Below are 20,624 nucleotides of genomic sequence, written 5' to 3' on the forward strand. Positions count from 1 at the left end.
GCTGAGGAGAATAAGCCCCGCCCCCTATTTCGGCGGGCTCTTCTCCGGAGTTTGTGAGATCTGGCAGGGGTTAAATACATCCATATAGCCTCAAGGGCTATATGTGATGTATTTTTAGCCATAAAAAGGTATTATACATTGCTGCCCAGGGCGCCCCCCCAGCGCCCTGCACCCTCCGTGACCGCTGTGTGAAGTGTGCTGACAACAATGGCGCACAGCTGCAGTGCTGTGCGCTACCTCAGGAAGACTGAAAAGTCTTCTGCCGACTGCTTCTGGACCTCTTCCATCTTCGGCATCTGCAAGGGGGGTCGGCGGCGCGGCTCCGGGACGAACCCCAGGGTGAGACCTGTGTTCCGACTCCCTCTGGAGCTAATGGTGTCCAGTGGCCTAAGAAGCCAATCCATCCTGCACGCAAGTGAGTTGAAATTCTCTTCCCTAAGTCCCTCGATGCAGTGAGCCTGTTGCCAGCAGGACTCACTGAAAATAAAAAACCTAAAAACTTTTTCTAAGCAGCTCTTTAGGAGAGCCACCTAGATTGCACCCTGCTCGGACGGGCACAAAAACCTAACTGAGGCTTGGAGGAGGGTCATAGGGGGAGGAGCCAGTGCACGCCACCTGATCCTAAAGCTTTATTTTTGTGCCCCGTCTCCTGCGGAGCCGCTAATCCCCATGGTCCTGACGGAGTCCCCAGCATCCACTAGGACGTTAGAGAAATATATGTTTCCAGGACGGCTGGAGTCAGAAAATCTGACTCGCTGTTTATCCTGTATGCACCCAACAAGCTGGGTGCTCCTGCTTCTAAGCAGACGATTGCTCGTTGGATTTGTAGTACAATTCAGCTTGCACATTCTGTGGCAGGCCTGCCACAGCCAAAATCTGTAAAAGCCCATTCCACAAGGAAAGTGGGCTCATCTTGGGCGGCTGCCCGAGGGGTCTCGGCTTTACAACTTTGCCGAGCAGCTACTTGGTCAGGGGCAAACACGTTTGCTAAATTCTACAAATTTGATACCCTGGCTGAGGAGGACCTGGAGTTCTCTCATTCGGTGCTGCAGAGTCATCCGCACTCTCCCGCCCGTTTGGGAGCTTTGGTATAATCCCCATGGTCCTTACGGAGTTCCCAGCATCCACTAGGACGTCAGAGAAAATAAGAATTTACTTACCGATCATTTTATTTCTCGTAGTCCGTAGTGGATGCTGGGCGCCCATCCCAAGTGCGGATTGTCTGCAATACTTGTATATAGTTATTGTTACAAAAATCGGGTTGTTTATTGTTGTGAGCCATCTTTTCAGAGGCTCCTACGTTTATCATACTGTTAACTGGGTTCAGATCACAAGTTGTACGGTGTGATTGGTGTGGCTGGTATGAGTCTTACCCGGGATTCAATATCCTTCCTTATTATGTACGCTCGTCCGGGCACAGTATCCTAACTGAGGCTTGGAGGAGGGTCATAGGGGGAGGAGCCAGTGCACACCAGCTAGTCAGAAAGCTTTTACTTTTGTGCCCAGTCTCCTGCGGAGCCGCTATTCCCCATGGTCCTTACGGAGTTCCCAGCATCCACTACGGACTACGAGAAATAGAATTATCGGTAAGTAAATTCTTATTATATATATATATATATATATATATATATATATAAGAATTTACTTACCGATAATTCTATTTCTCGTAGTCCGTAGTGGATGCTGGGGACTCCGTCAGGACCATGGGGAATAGCGGGCTCCGCAGGAGACAGGGCACATCTAAAAAGCTTTTTAGGTCACATGGTGTGTACTGGCTCCTCCCCCTATGACCCCCCTCCAAGCCTCAGTTAGGTACTGTGCCCGGACGAGCGTACACAATAAGGAAGGATCTTGAATCCCGGGTAAGACTCATACCAGCCACACCAATCACACCGTACAACTTGTGATCTGAACCCAGTTAACAGTATGATAACAAAACGAAGTAGCCTCCGAAAAGATGGCTCACAACAATAGTAATAACCCGATTTTTGTAACAATAACTATGTACAAGCATTGCAGACAATCCGCACTTGGGATGGGCGCCCAGCATCCACTACGGACTACGAGAAATAGAATTATCGGTAAGTAAATTCTTATTTTCTCTAACGTCCTAGTGGATGCTGGGACTCCGTAAGGACCATGGGGATTATACCAAAGCTCCCAAACGGGCGGGAGAGTGCGGATGACTCTGCAGCACCGAATGAGAGAACTCCAGGTCCTCCTTAGCCAGAGTATCAAAATTTGTAAAATTTTACAAACGTGTTCTCCCCTGACCACGTAGCTGCTCGGCAAAGTTGTAATGCCGAGACTCCTCGGGCAGCCGCCCAGGATGAGCCCACCTTCCTTGTGGAATGGGCATCTACATATTTCGTCTGTGGCAGGCCTGCCACAGAATGTGCAAGCTGAATTGTACTACAAATCCAGCGTGCAATAGACTGCTTAGAAGCATGAGCACCCAGCTTGTTGGGTGTATACAGTATAAACAGCAAGTCAGACTTTCTGACTCCAGCCGTCCTAACTATATATATATATATATATATATATATATATATATTTTTTTAGGGCCCTGACCACGTCTAGTAACTTGGAGTCCTCCAAGTCCCTAGTAGCCGCAGGCACCACAAGAGGTTGTTTCAGGTGAAAACGCTGACACCCCTTCATGAAGAAACTGGAGACGAGTCCCAGTTCTGTCCTGTTCAAATGGAAAATTTTAATATGGGCTTTTGTAAGACAAAGCCGCCCATTCTGACAATCGCCTGGCCGAGGCCAGGGCTAACAACATGGTCACTTCCCATGTGAGATATTTGTCAACAGCATGGTCACTTTCCATGTGAGATATTTCAAATCCACAGATTTGAGCGGTTCAAACCACTATGATTTTAAGAAATCCCAACACTATGTTGAGATCTCACGGTGCCCCTAGGGGCACAAAAAAGCTGTATATGCAATACATCCTTTACAATCTGGACTTCAGGAACTGAAGTCAATTCTTTCTGGAAGAAAATCTACAGGGCCGAAATTTAAATGTTAATGAACCCCAATTTGAGGTCCAAAACACTCCTGTTTTCAGGAAGTGTAGAAATCGACCTAGTTGAATTTCCGTCGTGGAGCCTTCCTGGCCTCACCCACGCAACATATTTTCACCACATGTGGTGATGACGTTGTGCGGTCACCTCCTTCCTGGCTTTGACCAGGGTAGGTATGACCTCTTATGGAATGCCTTTTCCCCTCAGGATCCGGCATTCAACCGCCATGCCGTCAAACGCAGCCGCGGTAAGTCTTGGAATAGACATGGTACTTGCTGAATCAAGTCCCTTCTTAGCTCCCCAGGCCCTTAGTCCTCTGTGAGCATTTCTTGAAGTTCCGGGTACCAAGTCCCTCTTGGCCAATCCGGAGCCACTAGTATAGTTCATACTCCTCTATGTCTTTTAATTCTCAATACCCTGGTTATGAGAAACAGAGGAGGGAACACATACACAGACTGGTACACCCACGGTGTTACCAGAACATCCGCAGCTATCGCCTGAAGGTCTCATGACCTGGCGGAATACCTGTCCCGTTTTTGTTCGGGCGGGACGCCATCATGTCCACCTTTGGTCTTTGCCAACGGTCCACAATCATGTTGAAAAACTTCCCTATGAAGTTTCCACTCTCCCGGGTGGAGGTCATGCCTGCTGAGGAAGTCTGCTTCCCAGTCGTCCACTCCCGGAAAGAACACTGCTGACAGTGCTATCACGATTTTCCGCCTAGCGAAAAATCCTTGCAGTTTTCACTGCCCTCCTGCTTCTTGTGCCGCCCTTCTGTTTACGTGGGCGACTGCCGTGATGTTATCCCACTGGATCAATACCGGCTGACCTTGAAGCAGAGGTCTAGCTAAGTTTAGAGCATTATAAATTTGCTCTAAGCTTATTTATGCGGAGAGAATTCTCCAGACTTAATCACACTTCCCTGGAAATTTTTTCCCTGTGTGACTGTTCCCCAGCCTCTCAGGCTGGCCTCCGTGGTCACCGGCATCCAATCCTGAATGCCGAATCTGCGGCCCTCTAGAAGATGAGCACTCTGTAATCACCACAGGAGAGACACCCTTTTCCTTGGATATAGGGTTATCCGCTGATGCATCTGAGGATGCGATCCGGACCATTTGTCCAGCAGATCCCACTGAAGAGTTCTTGCGGGAAATCTGCCGAATGGAATTGCTTCGTAATAAGCCACCATTTTTACCAGGACTCTTGTGCAATGATGCACTGACACTTTTCCTGGTTTTAGGAGGATCCCGATTAGCTCGGATAACTCCCTGGTTTTCTCCACTGGGAGAAACACGTTTTTCTGGACTGTGTCCAGAATCTTCCCTAGGAACAGTAGACGTGTCGTCGGAAAAAGCTGCGATTTTGGAATATTTAGAATCCACTCGTGCTGTCGTAGAACTACTTAAGATAGTGCTACTCCGACCTCCAACTGTTCTCTGGACCTTGCCCTTATCAGGAAAGCGTCCATGTTTCTTTTAAGAAAAATCATCATTCCGGCCATTACCTTGGTAAAGACCCGGGGCGCCGTGGACCATCCAAACGGCAGCGTCTGAACTGATAGTGACAGTTCTGTACCAGGAACCTGAAGTACCCTTGGTGAGAAGGGCAAATTTGGACCTGTAGGTAAACGTCCCTGATATCCAGTGACATCATATCGTCCCCTTCTTCCTGGTTCGCTATCACTGCTCCGAGTGACTCCATCTTGATTTGAACGCTTGTATGTAAGTGTTCAAATATTTCAGATCTCACCGAGCCGGTTGGCTTCAGTACCACAATATAGTGTGGAATACTACCCCCTTCCTTGTAAGAAGGGTACTTTGATTATCACCTGCTGGGAATACAGCCTGTGAATTGTGTGAGGGGGAGACGTCTCGAATTTCCAATGTACACCTGGGATATTACATGTAGGATCCCGGAGTTCCCTTGCGAGTGTTGCTGAAACTCTTGAGATGACCCCCTACCGCACCTGAGTCAGCTTGTACGGCCCCAGCGTTATGCTGCGGACTTGGCAGAAGCCGTGAGGAGCTTCTGTTCCTGGGAATGAGCTGCTTGCTGCAGTCTTCTTCCCTTTCCTCTCCCCCTGGGCAGATATGACTGGCCTTCGCCCGCCTGCCCGTATGGGGACGAAAGGACTGAGACTGAAAAGACTGTGTCCTTTTCTGCCAATATGTGACTCGGGGTAACAAAAGGTGGATTTTTCAGCTGTTGCCATGGCCACCAGGTCCAATGGACCGCCCCTTTATACGGCAATACTTCCATATGCCGTCTGGAATCTGCCTCACCTGACCACTGTCGTGTCTTCGTCTGGCAGATATGTACATCACATTTACTCTTTGATGCCAGAATGCAAATATGCCTCTGCGCATCACACATATATAGAAATGCATCCCTAAAATGCTCTATAGACAATAAAATCCTGTCCCTGTCAAGGGTATCAAAATTTTCAGTCAGGAAATCCGACCAAGCCCCCTCAGCGCTGCACATCCAGGCTGAGGCGATTGCTGGTCGTAGTATAACACCAGTATGTGTGTATATACTGTTATGATATTTTTCAGCTTCCTATCAGCTGGCTCCTTGAGGGCGGCCGTATCTGGAAACGGTAACGCCATGTTTTTTATATGCGTGTGAGCGCCTTGTCCACCCTAAGGTGTGTTTTCCAACTCGCCCTTACTACTGGCGGGAAAAAGGGTATACCGCCCATAACTTTCTGTCGGAGGAACCCCACGTATCATCACACACTTCATTTAATTTATCCGATTCAGGCAAAACTACAAGTAGTTTATTCCCACCCTACAAAATACCCTTATTTGTGGTACTTGTGGTATCAGAAATACGTAACACCTCCTTCATTGCCCTTAACATGTAACTTGTGGCCCTAAAGGAAAAATACGTTTGTTTCTTCACCGTCGACACTGGGGTCAGTGTCCGTGTCAGTGTCTGTCGACCGACTGAGGTAAATGGGCGTTTTTACAAGCCCCCGACGGTGTCTGAGACGCCTGGACCGATACTAATTTGTCCGCCGGCTGTCTCATGTCGTCAACCGGCTTGCAGCGTGTTGACATTATCACGTAATTCCATAAGTAAGCCATCCATTCTGGTGTCGACTCCCTAGAGAGTGACATCACCATTACAGGCAATTTTCTCCGTCTCCTCACCAACATTTTCCTCATACATGTCGACACACACGTACCGACCTACAGCACACACATACAGGGAATGCTCTGATAGAGGACAGGACCCACTAGCCCTTTGGGGAGACAGAGGGAGAGTTTGCCAGCACACACCAAAAGCGCCATAATGTATATAACAACCCTAGAAGGTGTTGTTTCTATATATGGGCTCTTAATATATAATTATATCGCCAATTTATGCCCCCCTTCTCTTTAACCCTGTTTCTGTAGTGCAGGGGAGAGTGGGAGCCTTCCTCACCAGCGGAGCTGGTCAGGAAAATGGCGCTGAGTGCTGAGGAGAATAAGCTCCGCCCCTTTCACGGCGGGCTTTTCTCCCGGTTATTAGGAAAACTGGCCTGGGTTAAATACATACATATAGCCTTAATGGCTATATATGATGTATTTATTTGCCAAATAGGTATTTATATTGCTGCCCAGGGCGCCCCCAGCAGCGCCCTGCACCCTCCGTGACCGTGTCAGTGAGCCGTGTAGCAACAATGGCGCACAGCTGCAGTGCTGTGCGCTACCTCTCTGAAGACTGTGAAGTCTTCTGCCGCCTGTTTCCGGACCTCCGTTCCGCCGTCTTTCTTCAGCGTCTGTAAGGGGGATCGGCGGCGCGGCTCCGGGACGAACCCCAGGCTGACCTGTGTTCCGACTCCCTCTGGAGCTCAGTGTCCAGTAGCCTAAAACTTCAATCCTCCTGCACGCAGGTGAGTTGCAAGTCTCTCCCCTAAGTCCCTCGTTGCAGTGATCCTGTCGCCAGCAGGAATCACTGATTAGAAACCTAAAAAAAAACTGTACTAAACAGCTCCTTAAGAGAGCCATCCAGTTTGCACCCTTCTCGGACGGGCACAAAAACCTAACTGAGGCTTGGAGGGGGGTCATAGGGGGAGGAGCCAGTACACACCATGTGACCTAAAAAGCTTTTTAGATGTGCCCTGTCTCCTGCGGAGCCCGCTATTCCCCATGGTCCTGACGGAGTCCCCAGCATCCACTAGGACGTTAGAGAAATATATATATATATATATATATATATATATATATAATCACCAGTACAATCTGTAAACTGTATAGTGATGGAGCATTGGTTGCAGTGACCCCCACACAGTCTCCTGTATGCAGTGATGCAATAGCATCTACTGGACACTACCAACTCTATTCACCGACCCATTGCTGCACTCTCAGACAGCAGTGCCAGAGCTGGTCCCACACAATCTTGTTTGACGTGCAACATTACTGGCATTTGCTTTACGCCAGTGGGTAACCACATTGCACAGGAAGCTCATTGGCTGGCATCATGACAAAGCAGACACAGAAAACATACAACCATCTATTTTAGTTGCAATCAAGCGGGGACATAAGTAAGCGGGGACATAAGTAAGTGAATACATGCGGGCAACTGTAGATGTGGAACAGCAGTTATTAGGCATTTTAACAGTAATTTGCCCTTAAGAATATCATCTCTTCCACAAACTGTACCATTCTAGCCATGATTAAAGCAATTATTCAAATGCCCTATGAAATACCATGCTAGACTGCACACTGCCATTTAGGAGAAGATAGTGAATGCCGTATTACTCCACAGATCTGAGCTTCTCTTTCCCATTGCAAAACATATGTTAATGACTCGTTCATTGATGGTTTTTAAATCCATTAGTTGTCCAAATAACATTCTGCCTCGTCTGATCAAATGCTGTATATGAAAACTGAGCTGTAGGCTTGTAAGACCAGAAAAATGTGACAGTCTACGATGTACAACTTGCTGAAGTTTTGGCTTCCTTATGTAAATTCAATAGGATCTCGTCTTCTGTGTTGTGCATGTGGGGCTTCTACATAAATTCTGCATATAAGTAATCCTAAATATAGAGCCTCTCATAATGAACTCCTAGAAATGTTGGAGACCCCCCCCCCCCCCTTCCCACAATATGCGGAATTTACGGTTCTAGAAGACAAAGTAAATAGGTGGCACAAAGTCATGCTTTGAATCGGTCTTAAAATTTGTAAAGACAGTTCTGTCATTAAGCGCCCAGCTCCCTCAGATTTTCATGGTACCATATACAATGCAATGTGAAAAGCTTCCAGCTGAGCATTATTAATGTTGACATCTGAATTTTTCCAGTGTATAATATCTGCTTTAATAACCGCTATGCACTTCATGTGTTATGTTGTATGACATCTAGGGCACATTAACGCAGCCTCTGTTAGCCAACAATTCAGCATCTCTGGAGGGGGATGGGGGGGGGGGGGGGGATATAATACAAAACAAAAAGCCATGCAACAATGCTGAGAAAAATCCAAGCTGTAAAACCAGTAATCTCTGAAGGAAGTAAGGAGAAGAGCCGTCTCCTAATGCCTGGGGTTCAGACTAATAAAAAGAGACTAGATAACTGAAACGGAAGAGAGAAGAAAAAAAAAAGGAGGGGGAAAAACTGCTTCAACCTTTAGTGCATAGAATATCGGCAGAATATGAATGAGTGACTATCTACATACAATACTACATAGGACAGAGAGGAATCACTGGCAACAGATTGATGGTAGGTTCTTTTTCACAACTACTGTATATTGTTCAAGTGCATGTCCCAAACAGTGTTTGTCTTTGCAATCCTGGGATCGACATAATATTTTATTTCCTGTCCTGTTGCTATGCAATACTTGCAGGGACAGTGTGTGTCTCTTGTCCATACAACTGCAGCCTAAAACATAATGCAAATTTGGGTTGAATAAGATACAAAAATAAAACTTATTTGCAGGGTTCTCCAACAGTAGCTTGCACATGTCTTGTTCGGTCGGGGGTGGGAGGGGAATAAGGAAAGGCTTCCATTTTAGTTTACCTACAGTGACGGATAATATGACAGGCTTGCAGATAGGCACAACAATGTCATGTGACATGCTGAACTTTAAGTGCAGACACCCTAGCAGATGCGGTTAGTACACAGCCAGCCACTGTATGGTCAGATGCCTGGAGAGCTTCCAATGGTACCTCCATATCTGCACGGCGCCAGCAAGGCAGCAGTAGCGTTACGTGGAGAAGACAGCCTCTAATGAAAGACAATATATTTTTACAGGCATTATTTCAAGACTTGCAAGAGTCCAGTCTTACAGGGAAGCTGAGCACACGGAAATATTCAACAATCAAAATAAATTATTGACAGGTAAATAATATGCCAAGACTTTTATTTGGGGTTTTTGTAGGGGGGCAGGGGGGGGGGGGGGGGGGGGGGATGTGCATACCGCTTCTGTTCTACATGCAATACAATACCATCATGTAAATAGGTTTAAACGATTTGTTGAAACAGTTTCTACTAAAAAAAATCATTTTCATACAGCAAAAAGATGCCATTCTTTGGTTGGATCAAATGGTCTAGAAGTGAATCCGACAAGTCAACACAATACTCTGGCTCAGAAGTTGTAACCAAGACATTGCTGAGGGAACTGCAGTGGCACCTGGGGGAACGGGAGAGGTTACTGCACGAGATTGAGAACGAGCAGAAGGTCCAGAAGACAGGAGTGGATTATAACTGGCTGAGAAATGATTGCAGCTTGAAACCAAGTATCCCCGTCACGGAACAGAAGCAGCTAGAGGTGCTGTGCTCCCAGATTCAGCCCTGTCACACAGGGACCGTTCTCAGCAGGTACCGATTGTCCAATAATGACTGTTTATTAGGTAATTAGTACAGCCAGATAAGAGACAATAGCTAGCTGTAATAAAGCATTATCACACATAGTTGCTTAAAAGTGACTTATATGTGCATTATTATATAAGATATATATAAGATTATTATATATATATAAGATATATGTGCATTATTATATTCACCCAGTACATGTATTAATGATGTAGTATAAAAATAAAGTTACTTAATGAGAGCATTCCTAATAAAAAGCATTTTTCCCATCCCAAATTTTCTTTAAATTGCTTTACACCATGGGTCTTCAACCTGTGGCCCTCCACCTGCGGTGGAACCACACATCCCAGCATGCTCTGCCAGTTTTGCTATTAAGGCATGCTGGTATGTTTAGTTCCACAGCAGCAGGAGGGGCCACAGTTTGAAGACCCATGCTTTACACATGAAAGCAGAACACGATCCTCAAGACAGCCTAATGGTCCAGGGTTTAAGTATATCCATGCTAGGCCACCGGTGAATTAATTAGTACCATAGTCCATTTGATTTAACCATCTGTGCAGAGCCATAGATATACTTAAAACCTAGACCGATGAGCTGGATACACAATATGGACTGGATTTAAATTAAAGCAAAGTTAATAGCGCCAGGAAGGATGTCCCAGAGCTATTCAATTGACTGCGCTATTAAGCCTGACCAGAGGATTTCTACTCGCACCTCTCTTGAGGTGTGAGCAGAAATCATACTAAACTAGTGTCGCAATGCTGTTTTCTGCCCTTAGCACAGCACTAATAGCATCGTCACAGACATGTAAGTCAGAGAATGCCAGTTTTCGAGACTAAACACCCAGTTTAAGGTGCAAGAACTGGCATCTACCGACTAACAACTGCCCTTATTTATCAATGAGTGATCAATTTCACTGAGTGATAAATTGCACCAGCCAATCCACTCCTGTCATTTTTCAAACTGAGTCTGTGACATGGAAATTAGGAGCTCATTGGTACAATTTATGACTCCCAGTGAAATGTATCAATCATTGATAAATAAGGGCACATGTGTACAATTGAATAGCTCTGGGACCTCCGTCTCGACGCAAATCACTTCGCTTTGAAATGAAATCGACCCCTGTGAGATTATCTGTCCAATCTTTTTGTTTGGAACGAAAATCTGGTAATGTATGGAAGCATATGACAATTTGCTCCCAAACACTGAAAAACCGCAAAAAAAAAATGGACATTCAGACAAATTTATTAGATTTAACCAATTTATCCAAACGACCATTTTTGCCCATTTTCCAGCTTTTGGAAGTAAATGGTTGATTGTCATTTGCTCCCATGAATTACCAGATTTTCGCTCCAACAAGAAAGATTAGACCGATAATCTACAAGTGCGTATCCAGCTTTAGGGTGCCTTAAGGACCGTGTTTAGGAACCTCTGCATTAGCGGTTTAAATCAAAATGCAATGGACTGAAAAAGGAGTTAAGCAGAAGGCTAAACTCACTGCCGTACGCCTTTCTAACCATTTACCTATGTTAGGGCAGTACGGGTGGTGTAAGGGTTAGCATTAATGCCTCACAGTACTGAGGTCATGGGTTCAAATCCCACCATGGCACTGTGTGGAGTTTGTGTATTCTCCCCTTACTTTTGTGGGTTTCCTTTGGGTACTCCGGTTTCCTCCCAAAACCCAAAAATATACTGGAAGGTTAATTGGCTCCCAACAAAATGAACCCTAGCATGAATGTGTGTGTGTACATGTGGTAGGGAATATAGATTGTAAGCTCCACTGGGGGTTGTGAATGGGCAAATATTCTCTGTAAAGCGCTGCGGAATATGTGTGTGCGCTATATAAATAACTGGTAATAAATAAATCAGGCAGAGGACTTTATGTTTGTTGCCCTTGTATATAACTATGTGCTCTGCATTTTATGTCACCGGTCCAGAGGGCAGTTTTGTGTCACTATGTATAATGGACTGATGACATAAGTACATGGCTGAAAAAGAGACAAAAATCAATAAAGTAACAGTTGCCCTTAAGCACAATTAGACACAAAATAGATTTTAATGGCTTTCACAAGGGTGCACTAAAATGTTGCTGCCTGGATGGAACATATTCTGAAACTCAATGCCTGTTCAATTATAGCTAGAAACCAGTTTAGAAGGAGCAACTTTTTGATATCATAGGGTCTCTGGATCAGTAAATACTGTTGATGCAATTATTAGCCAACTCCCTGTGACTTTATAAGTCACAATAAATAGCAACAATTTTCACAGACAAATCTGGTACTATAGGGCAGAGGTTCCCAAACTGTGTGCCGTGGCTCCCTGGGGTGCCTCGGGACACTTGCAGGGGTGCCCTGGGTTGGTGGTCCAGGACCAATTCAAATTATTCATGGTCAATATAATAGGCAAAACCAGTGCTGATGGCTGCCAGTCATAAAATATGTGACCAAAAAGAAGCAAATCTTGTCCCTCACCACACAACTGACCCTAAGGATGACATATATACGTGATATACTTAATTTAATATTTCTAAATTTCTCAATAAGAAATTTTTGGCCTAGGGGTGCCGTGAAAAAAAATTCTGATATTCTAGGGCGCCGTGATTCAAAAAAGTTTGGAAACCACTGCTATAGGGCCATGGGTAGATACCCAGGTCAGAAGTCTTGCTGGATATACAGTAAGACCACTAATACCCCTTTCAGACTAGCAAAAATCTCCCGGGTGACTGCACATGAAAAACGCATCAACCCTGGATTTTGCCTAGTCTGAAAGGGTCCTAAAGGAATATTCTGAGTCAAGCGTCCCAGCATTTCATCCCAGGTCGCGACCCGAGTTGAAGCCGGGATGTGTGCAGTGTGAATGGGTAAGCTTGTCAAGGAGACCCGGCACATGTTCTCTGCGCTTGGAGATGATGCTGCCGCCTGCAGCGTTAACAGTGACGTCATCAATCCGGCGATATGTCGGGTTGGGCCAGACGTCTGAAAAGGGTCAAGCCGGGTCACACATGGGAAGCACCTTGTACACATTCCCGGGTGCGACCTGGCAGATACACTATGCTAGTCTGCTGGGGGTGAGAGTGAGCAATGTGTGAATGGCTATCAGAATAATGTTCACGGATACTGTCTACTATTTCTACCAGGTACCATTTCTTTCTTTATTCTTCAGTCCCCCATACACATACACATCCTGTTTTCTTCCCCCCCCCCCCCCTTACTGAGGTTTATTCTTATGAAGGAAAAAATAAGTTTCCTAAATATATAAAAATTCTAAAAATCACTGTCTTTCTGTTGCCAGATTTCGAGAAGTTTTGGCAGAAAATGACGTGCTACCCTGGGAAATTGTATATATATTCAAACAAGTCCTGAAGGATTTCCTGAGTTCCATAGAGAGAGAGACTCAGCAGGTGACGCTGTTGGACATGTGGAATGCAAACTGTCCTGTCAATTTCACAGCGGCCAGTGATGCAAACTCACACAAAGAAGAGATCCCAACAGTGTCCAGTTATGTCGACAGGAACACTCAGAGCTTGTTCCCGACATTCTCCCACCGGATATGGAACCTGCCCTACTACTACCCATCGAGTTAGAGGGGGGAGGTTTCTCCTACAGTAAACAAAATCACATTGGGTAAATAACCAATTGCTTCCAAACAATAGTGTAGTTTTTTTTACAAAAAATGCCATATGCATTTAAGACAACTATGCATATTTTATAAATAGGGGGGGGGGGGGGGGGGGAGAGAGACTTAAAAGCAATCTTTTTAGTAGGGTATTGTAGCTATTTTTATGTAACAGATTATGTACAATATATGACCCTATAGAGAAATTATTTTTTGTAATCACAAAATCAACCCAGTGTTATGTACATAGTATTGGTATTCCTTGCTTTTTATATGTAGCTAAGAATGCTCTTAAATCAGGTTTGAAAAAAAGAAAAAACAGTGTCCCCTAGTGGATGATAGAGAAAGAAAAAAAAATGTATGTAACAGTGTCGGCAAATAAGAGCGAGTGAAAACTTTTCAGGTATTTTAACAAAGCTTTTCCTTTACTAAAGGAGACTTACAGCTTCAGAATTAGTCGTAAAGGTTCCTAAAGACAAAGCAATGTGGTCATTGTCTGAGCACCTACTTATTGTATTTTTCTAATGACAACACACACACGTTTGGCCAAGTATGACCGATTTTGAACATAAAATACACATGGGGGCTGTGTACTAAGCTTTAGAGAGATAAAATACCAATCAGCACCTAACTGCCATGTTACTGGCAGTGTTTGAAAAAATGATAGTTAGGAGCGGATTGGTTGGTACAGATGTGTCCTTATGCATCTTTGCCTGCAATGAGTACACATTGCAGTCTATGGACCCCGGCACAACACAGCGCACCGGGAGCGTGCGTATGCAAATTCCCGCAGGAAGAGCAGAATTGCGGCCGCAGGCATGCTCCCGCTGCTCACTAGGAGAGGGTGGGCCAATGGCACTTAGCAGAAGCAGGCTGCTTGGAGCAATGCTCCCACAGCCTGCACTTAAGAAAGTGTCTGTCCACGGCGTTCGCAGGAGCGTGCGTAAAGCATAATAGCCTGCTGCTGGTATGCTTTGCTGGGATGCTTACACATTGCGACAACGTAACGCCATACAGCAATTATAGGACACATCTGTACTTTCTCTTTCCCCAAGGCTTAGCACATTGACCCCATAGGGTGATCAGAGGATGTTAGCATACATTGTTAGAGGTATTATCTAATTTACCATCTGAACCATCCTGTTCAGATCGTCATTAAGACAGCCAAACTCATGTACCCATTTAGCCCAAATCAGATACAACATGACCTAACTGGTCCGGAACATTGCAGTGTATATGGCCACCTTCATGTTTTCATGACATTCTTAAGATTTTGCAAATTTAACCAGATTTTAACATTTTAGTTAACATGCCAGTATCTACATTACAAATAAGTTGCCGAATTGAATCGGCCCCATTAAGAATAGCGCCGGGAATTAGCTCCCGACGCTATTCAATTCAGCTAAAGTTAAGTCGGCAAAAGCCCGTTCTCGCAGACTTAACAGGTCGTTTTGACGGGAGAACGGGCATTCTACGACTTAACTACCAGCGGCGATGCCGATTCCCGACAGAATCAGCCGCGCGGCAGCACTTTTGTCAGTTTTCTTCTCTCACCCCGCGGGGATGAGAGAAGAATTCACGACAATTGCGGGTAACTAGCAGCTGAATTGACTAGCGTCGGGAGCTAATTCCCGGCGCTATTCATAAGTTGCCGAATTGAATCGACCCCAATGGGGCCAAACAATTAAGCAGAAGGTCACGTGCGGTTAGTTACAGGAAACAAAACTCATTGGGGACGAATTAATTGTTAGCAAAGTCACGATAATGGGCACCCGGGAGCAATTCGATTGTTTCGGGTGCCCATTAGGACGCTGAAACCACAGTTTTCGCACATTTCTGATTACCACCTCAAAAGGCTGTGAGAAGAAACAATTGAATTCCCCCCTTTATTTTTATGCTGACACCTCAATTTCTTCACTGAATAATCAGCATTGATTAAGTGCACAAAGAACAGACAGAACTTCATAGCTAACTGAAGCGCCCCATCAGAATTTACCATCTAGGTTCAGATGAATAAAAAAAAAAAAAAATTAAGGTTGGAAAAACCCACCTAAGCTCCTGGCGCAAATAATATGAATGTTCTAAAGATGGCCAAAATCAGCTGCAAATAATTTAGGCTTGGCAAGGTCCTTTAAAATGACAACAAAAATATTTAATGCGCTTAATGTACTGACACAATTAAAAAGTGAACACAACATATGTGTCAAGTGATGAATCACTTGTTTAGAATATTGTTTGCAAGTGAATCGTTTTAAACTGATACACAGTAAAACTTGTTTTGAGTAACAGAAGCAAGTTTCCCGTGTATCAATTGAGTAGAGCCAAACACAAACACATGTTGTACATTTTTAATATTTGTCAGTACATTAAGAACAGTAATTATTTTTGTATTTTTGTCCTCCTGTATAACATTAATACACTGCTCAAAAAATAAAGGGAACACTAAAATAACACATCCTCGATCTGAATGAATGAAATATTCTTATTAAATACTTTGTTCTTTACATAGTTGAATGTGCTGACAACAAAATCACACAAAAATTATCAATGGAAATCAAATTTATTTAAAACTGCTACTAAATAATTCTTAGCAGTTTCTGAGTAGCTCCGGACCTCACAGATTGCGATCAGCTCAGTCCGTTTAGTTCCTGGTTTGACGTCACAAACACGCCACGTTCGGCCAGCCACTCCCCCGTTTCTCCAGACACTCCCGCGTTTTTCCCTGACATGCCTGCGTTTTTTAGCAAACGTCGGGAAAACGCTCAGTTACCACCCAGAAACGCCCTTTTCCTGTCAATCAGTTACCGATCAGCAGTGTGACTGAAAAGCACCGCAGAATCCTCAGCAAATCTGCTAAGTTTTTAGTTAAACAACTAAAGCGTATGCACCCTGCGTAGTTTGCAACAAATCGCAGCATAGCGAAAATCGGCAACGAGCGAACAACTCGGAATGACACCCAATGTGCAAAAAAAAAAAAAACATTATGAATTTCGCCCCACGATCTCAGTCACTTTAGATGGGAGATCGGGCGCAATTAAAACAATTGAATCTCCCAAAATTAGTGTCATTAAATCTAATATTGTTAGAAGTAGAAAAAAAAAATAAGAATTTACTTACCGATAATTCTATTTCTCGGAGTCCGTAGTGGATGCTGGGGTTCCTGAAAGGACCATGGGGAATAGCGGCTCCGCAGGAGACAGGGCACAAAAAGTAAAGCTTTAGGATCAGGTGGTGTGCACTGGCTCCTCCCCCTATGACCCTCCTCCAAGCCTCAGTTAGGATACTGTGCCCGGACGAGCGTACACAATAAGGAAGGATTTTGAATCCCGGGTAAGACTCATACCAGCCACACCAATCACACTGTACAACCTGTGATCTGAACCCAGTTAACAGTATGATAACAGCGGAGCCTCTGAAAAGATGGCTCACAACAATAATAACCCGATTTTTGTAACTATGTACAAGTATTGCAGACAATCCGCACTTGGGATGGGCGCCCAGCATCCACTACGGACTCCGAGAAATAGAATTATCGGTAAGTAAATTCTTATTTTCTCTATCGTCCTAGTGGATGCTGGGGTTCCTGAAAGGACCATGGGGATTATACCAAAGCTCCCAAACGGGCGGGAGAGTGCGGAGGACTCTGCAGCACCGAATGAGAGAACTCCAGGTCCTCCTTAGCCAGGGTATCAAATTTGTAGGATTTTACAAACGTGTTTGCCCCTGACTAAGTAGCCGCTCGGCAAAGTTGTAAAGCCGAGACCCCTCGGGCAGCCGCCCAAGATGAGCCCACCTTCCTTGTGGAATGGGCATTTACATATTTTGGCTGTGGCAGGCCTGCCACAGAATGTGCAAGCTGAATTGTATTACACATCCAACTAGCAATAGTCTGCTTAGAAGCAAGAGCACCCAGTTTGTTGGGTGCATACAGGATAACAGCAAGTCAGTTTTCCTGACTCCAGCCGTCCTGGAACCTATATTTTCAGGGCCCTGACAACATCTAGCAACTTGGAGTCCTCCAAGTCCTTAGTAGGCGCAAGGCACCACAATAAGCTGGTTCAGGTGAAACACTGACACCACCTTAGGGAGAGAACTGGGGACGAGTCCGCAGCTCTGCCCTGTCCGAATGGACAAACAGATATGGGCTTTTTTGAGAAAAAAACCACCAATTTGACACTCGCCTGGCCCAGGCCAGGGCCAAGAGCATGGTCACTTTTCATGTGAGATGCTTCAAATCCACAGATTTGACTGGTTTTAAACCAATGTGATTTGAGGAATCCCAGAACTACGTTGAGATCCCACAGTGCCACTGGAGGCACAAAAGGGGGTTGTATATGCAATACTCCCTTGACAAACTTCTGGACTTCAGGAACTGAAGCCAATTCTTTCTGGAAGAAAATCGACAGGGCCGAAATTTGAACCTTAATGGACCCCAATTTGAGGCCCATAGACACTCCTGTTTGCAGGAAATGCAGGAATCGACCGAGTTGAAATTTCTTCGTGGGGCCTTCCTGGCCTCACACCACGCAACATATTTTCGCCCCATGTGGTGATGTTGTGCGGTCACCTCCTTCCTGGCTTTGACCAGGGTAGGAATGACCTCTTCCGGAATGCCTTTTTCCCTTAGGATCCGGCGTTCCACCGCCATGCCGTCAAACGCAGCTGCGGTAAGTCTTGGAACAGACATGGTACTTGCTGAAGCAAGTCCCTTCTTAGCGGCAGAGGCCATAAGTCCTCTGTGAGCATCTCTTGAAGTTCCGGGTACCAAGTCCTTCTTGGCCAATCCGGAGCCATGAGTATAGTTCTTACTCCTCTACGTCTTATAATTCTCAGTACCTTAGGTATGAGAAGCAGAGGAGGGAACACATACACCGACTGGTACACCCACGGTGTTACCAGAACGTCCACAGCTATTGCCTGAGGGTCTCTTGACCTGGCGCAATACCTGTCCCGTTTTTTGTTCAGACGGGACGCCATCATGTCCACCTTTGGTATTTCCCAACGGTTCACAATCATGTGGAAAAACTTCCCGATGAAGTTTCCACTCTCCCGGGTGGAGGTCGTGCCTGCTGAGGAAGTCTGCTTCCCAGTTTCCATTCCCGGAATGAAAACACTGCTGACAGTGCTATCACATGATTTTCCGCCCAGCGAAAAGTCCTTGCAGTTTTTGCCATTGCCCTCCTGCTTCTTGTGCCGCCCTGTCTGTTTACGTGGGCGACTGCCGTGATGTTTTTCCCACTGGATCAATACCGGCTGACCTTGAAACAGAGGTCTTGCTAAGCTTAGAGCATTATAAAATTACCCTTAGCTCCAGTATATTTATGTGGAGAAAAATCTCCAGACTTGATCACACTCCCTGGAAATTTTTTCCTTGTGTGACTGCTCCCCAGCCTCTCGGGCTGGCCTCCGTGGTCACCAGCATCCAATCCTGAATGCCGAATCTGCGGCCCTCTAGAAGATGAGCACTCTGTAACCACCACAGGAGAGACACCCTTGTCCTTGGATATAGGGTTATCCGCTGATGCATCTGAAGATGCGATCCGGACCATTTGTCCAGCAGATCCCACTGAAAAGTTCTTGCCTGAAATCTGCCGAATGGAATTGCTTCGTAGGAAGCCTCTTTTCCTGGTTTTAGGAGGTTCCTGACTAGCTCGGATAACTCCCTGGCTTTCTCTTCCGGGAGAAACACCTTTTTCTGGACTGTGTCCAGAATCATCCCTAGGCACAGCAGACGTGTCGTCGGGAACAGCTGCGATTTTGGAATATTTAGAATCCACCCGTGCTGTTGTAGCAGTATCCGAGATAGTGCTACTCCGACCTCCAACTGTTCCCTGGACTTTGCCCTTATCAGGAGATCGTCCAAGTAAGGGATAATTAAGACGCCTTTTCTTTGAAGAAGAATCATCATTTCGGCCATTACCTTGGTAAAGACCCGGGGTGCCGTGGACAATCCAAACGGCAGCGTCTGAAACTGATAGTGACAGTTCTGTACCACGAACCTGAAGTACCCTTAGTGAGAAGGGCAAATTTGGGACATGGAGGTAAGCATCCCTGATGTCCCGGGACACTATATAGTCCCCTTCTTCCTGGTTCGTTATCACTGCTCTGAGTGACTCCATCTTGATTTGAACCTTTGTAAGTGTTCAAATTTTTTTAGATTTAGAATAGGTCTCACCTAGCCTTCTGGCTTCAGTACCACAATATAGTGTGGAATAATACCCCTTTCCTTGTTGTAGGAGGGGTAATTTGATTATCACCTGCTGGGAATACAGCTTGTGAATTGTTTCCCATACTGCCTCCTTGTCGGAGGGAGACCTTGGTAAAGCAGACTTCAGGAGCCTGCGAGGGGGAAACGTCTCGACATTCCAATCTGTACCCCTGGGATACTACTTGTAGGATCCAGGGGTCCTGTACGGTCCCAGCGTCATGCTGAGAGCTTGGCAGAAGCGGTGGAAGGCTTCTGTTCCTGGGAATGGGCTGCCTGCTGCAGTCTTCTTCCCTTTCCTCTATCCCTGGGCAGATATGACTCTTATAGGGACGAAAGGACTGAGGCTGAAAAGACGGTGTCTTTTTCTGCAGAGATGTGACTTAGGGTAAAAACGGTGGATTTTCCAGCAGTTGCCGAGGCCACCAGGTCCGATGGACCGACCCCAAATAACTCCTCTTCCTTTATACGGCAATACACCTTTGTGCCGTTTGGAATCTGCATCACCTGACCACTGTCGTGTCCATAAACATCTTGTGGCAGATATGGACATCGCACTTACTCTTGATGCCAGAGTGCAAATATCCCTCTGTGCATCTCGTATATATAGAAATGCATCCTTTAAATGCTCTATAGTCAATAAAATACTGTCCCTGTCAAGGGTATCAATATTTTCAGTCAGGGAATCCGACCAAGCCACCCCAGCTCTGCACATCCAGGCTGAGGCGATCGCTGGTCGCAGTATAACACCAGTATGTGTGTATATACTTTTTATGATATTTTCCAGCCTCCTGTCAGCTGGCTCCTTGAGGACGGCCCTATCTATAGACGGTACCGCCACTTGTTTTGATAAGCGTGTGAGCGCCTTATCCACCCTAAGGAGTGTTTCCCAACGCGCCCTAACTTCTGGCGGGAAAGGGTATACCGCCAATAATTTTCTATCGGGGGGAACCCACGCATCATCACACACTTCCTTTAATTT

The 20,624-nt window shown here is 45.5% G+C and overlaps 2 protein-coding genes across 7 annotated transcripts in view; one reads left to right on the forward strand and one right to left on the reverse strand.

The window, feature by feature from the left end:
• TDRD9 (tudor domain containing 9) overlaps positions 1 to 20,624 on the reverse strand; it is a 561,182-nt gene that overhangs the window by 494,185 nt on the left and 46,373 nt on the right. The window lies entirely within an intron of this gene.
• On the forward strand, positions 9,529 to 13,471 carry RD3L (RD3 like). Its single transcript, XM_063946532.1, has 2 exons — positions 9,529 to 9,828; positions 13,114 to 13,471. The coding sequence occupies exons 1-2, from the start codon at positions 9,530 to 9,532 to the stop codon at positions 13,403 to 13,405; spliced, it is 591 nt and encodes a 196-aa protein (XP_063802602.1). The 5' UTR covers position 9,529; the 3' UTR covers positions 13,406 to 13,471.

This window comes from Pseudophryne corroboree, chromosome 12, assembly GCF_028390025.1.
Source record: "Pseudophryne corroboree isolate aPseCor3 chromosome 12, aPseCor3.hap2, whole genome shotgun sequence".
NCBI lineage: Eukaryota > Metazoa > Chordata > Amphibia > Anura > Myobatrachidae > Pseudophryne > Pseudophryne corroboree.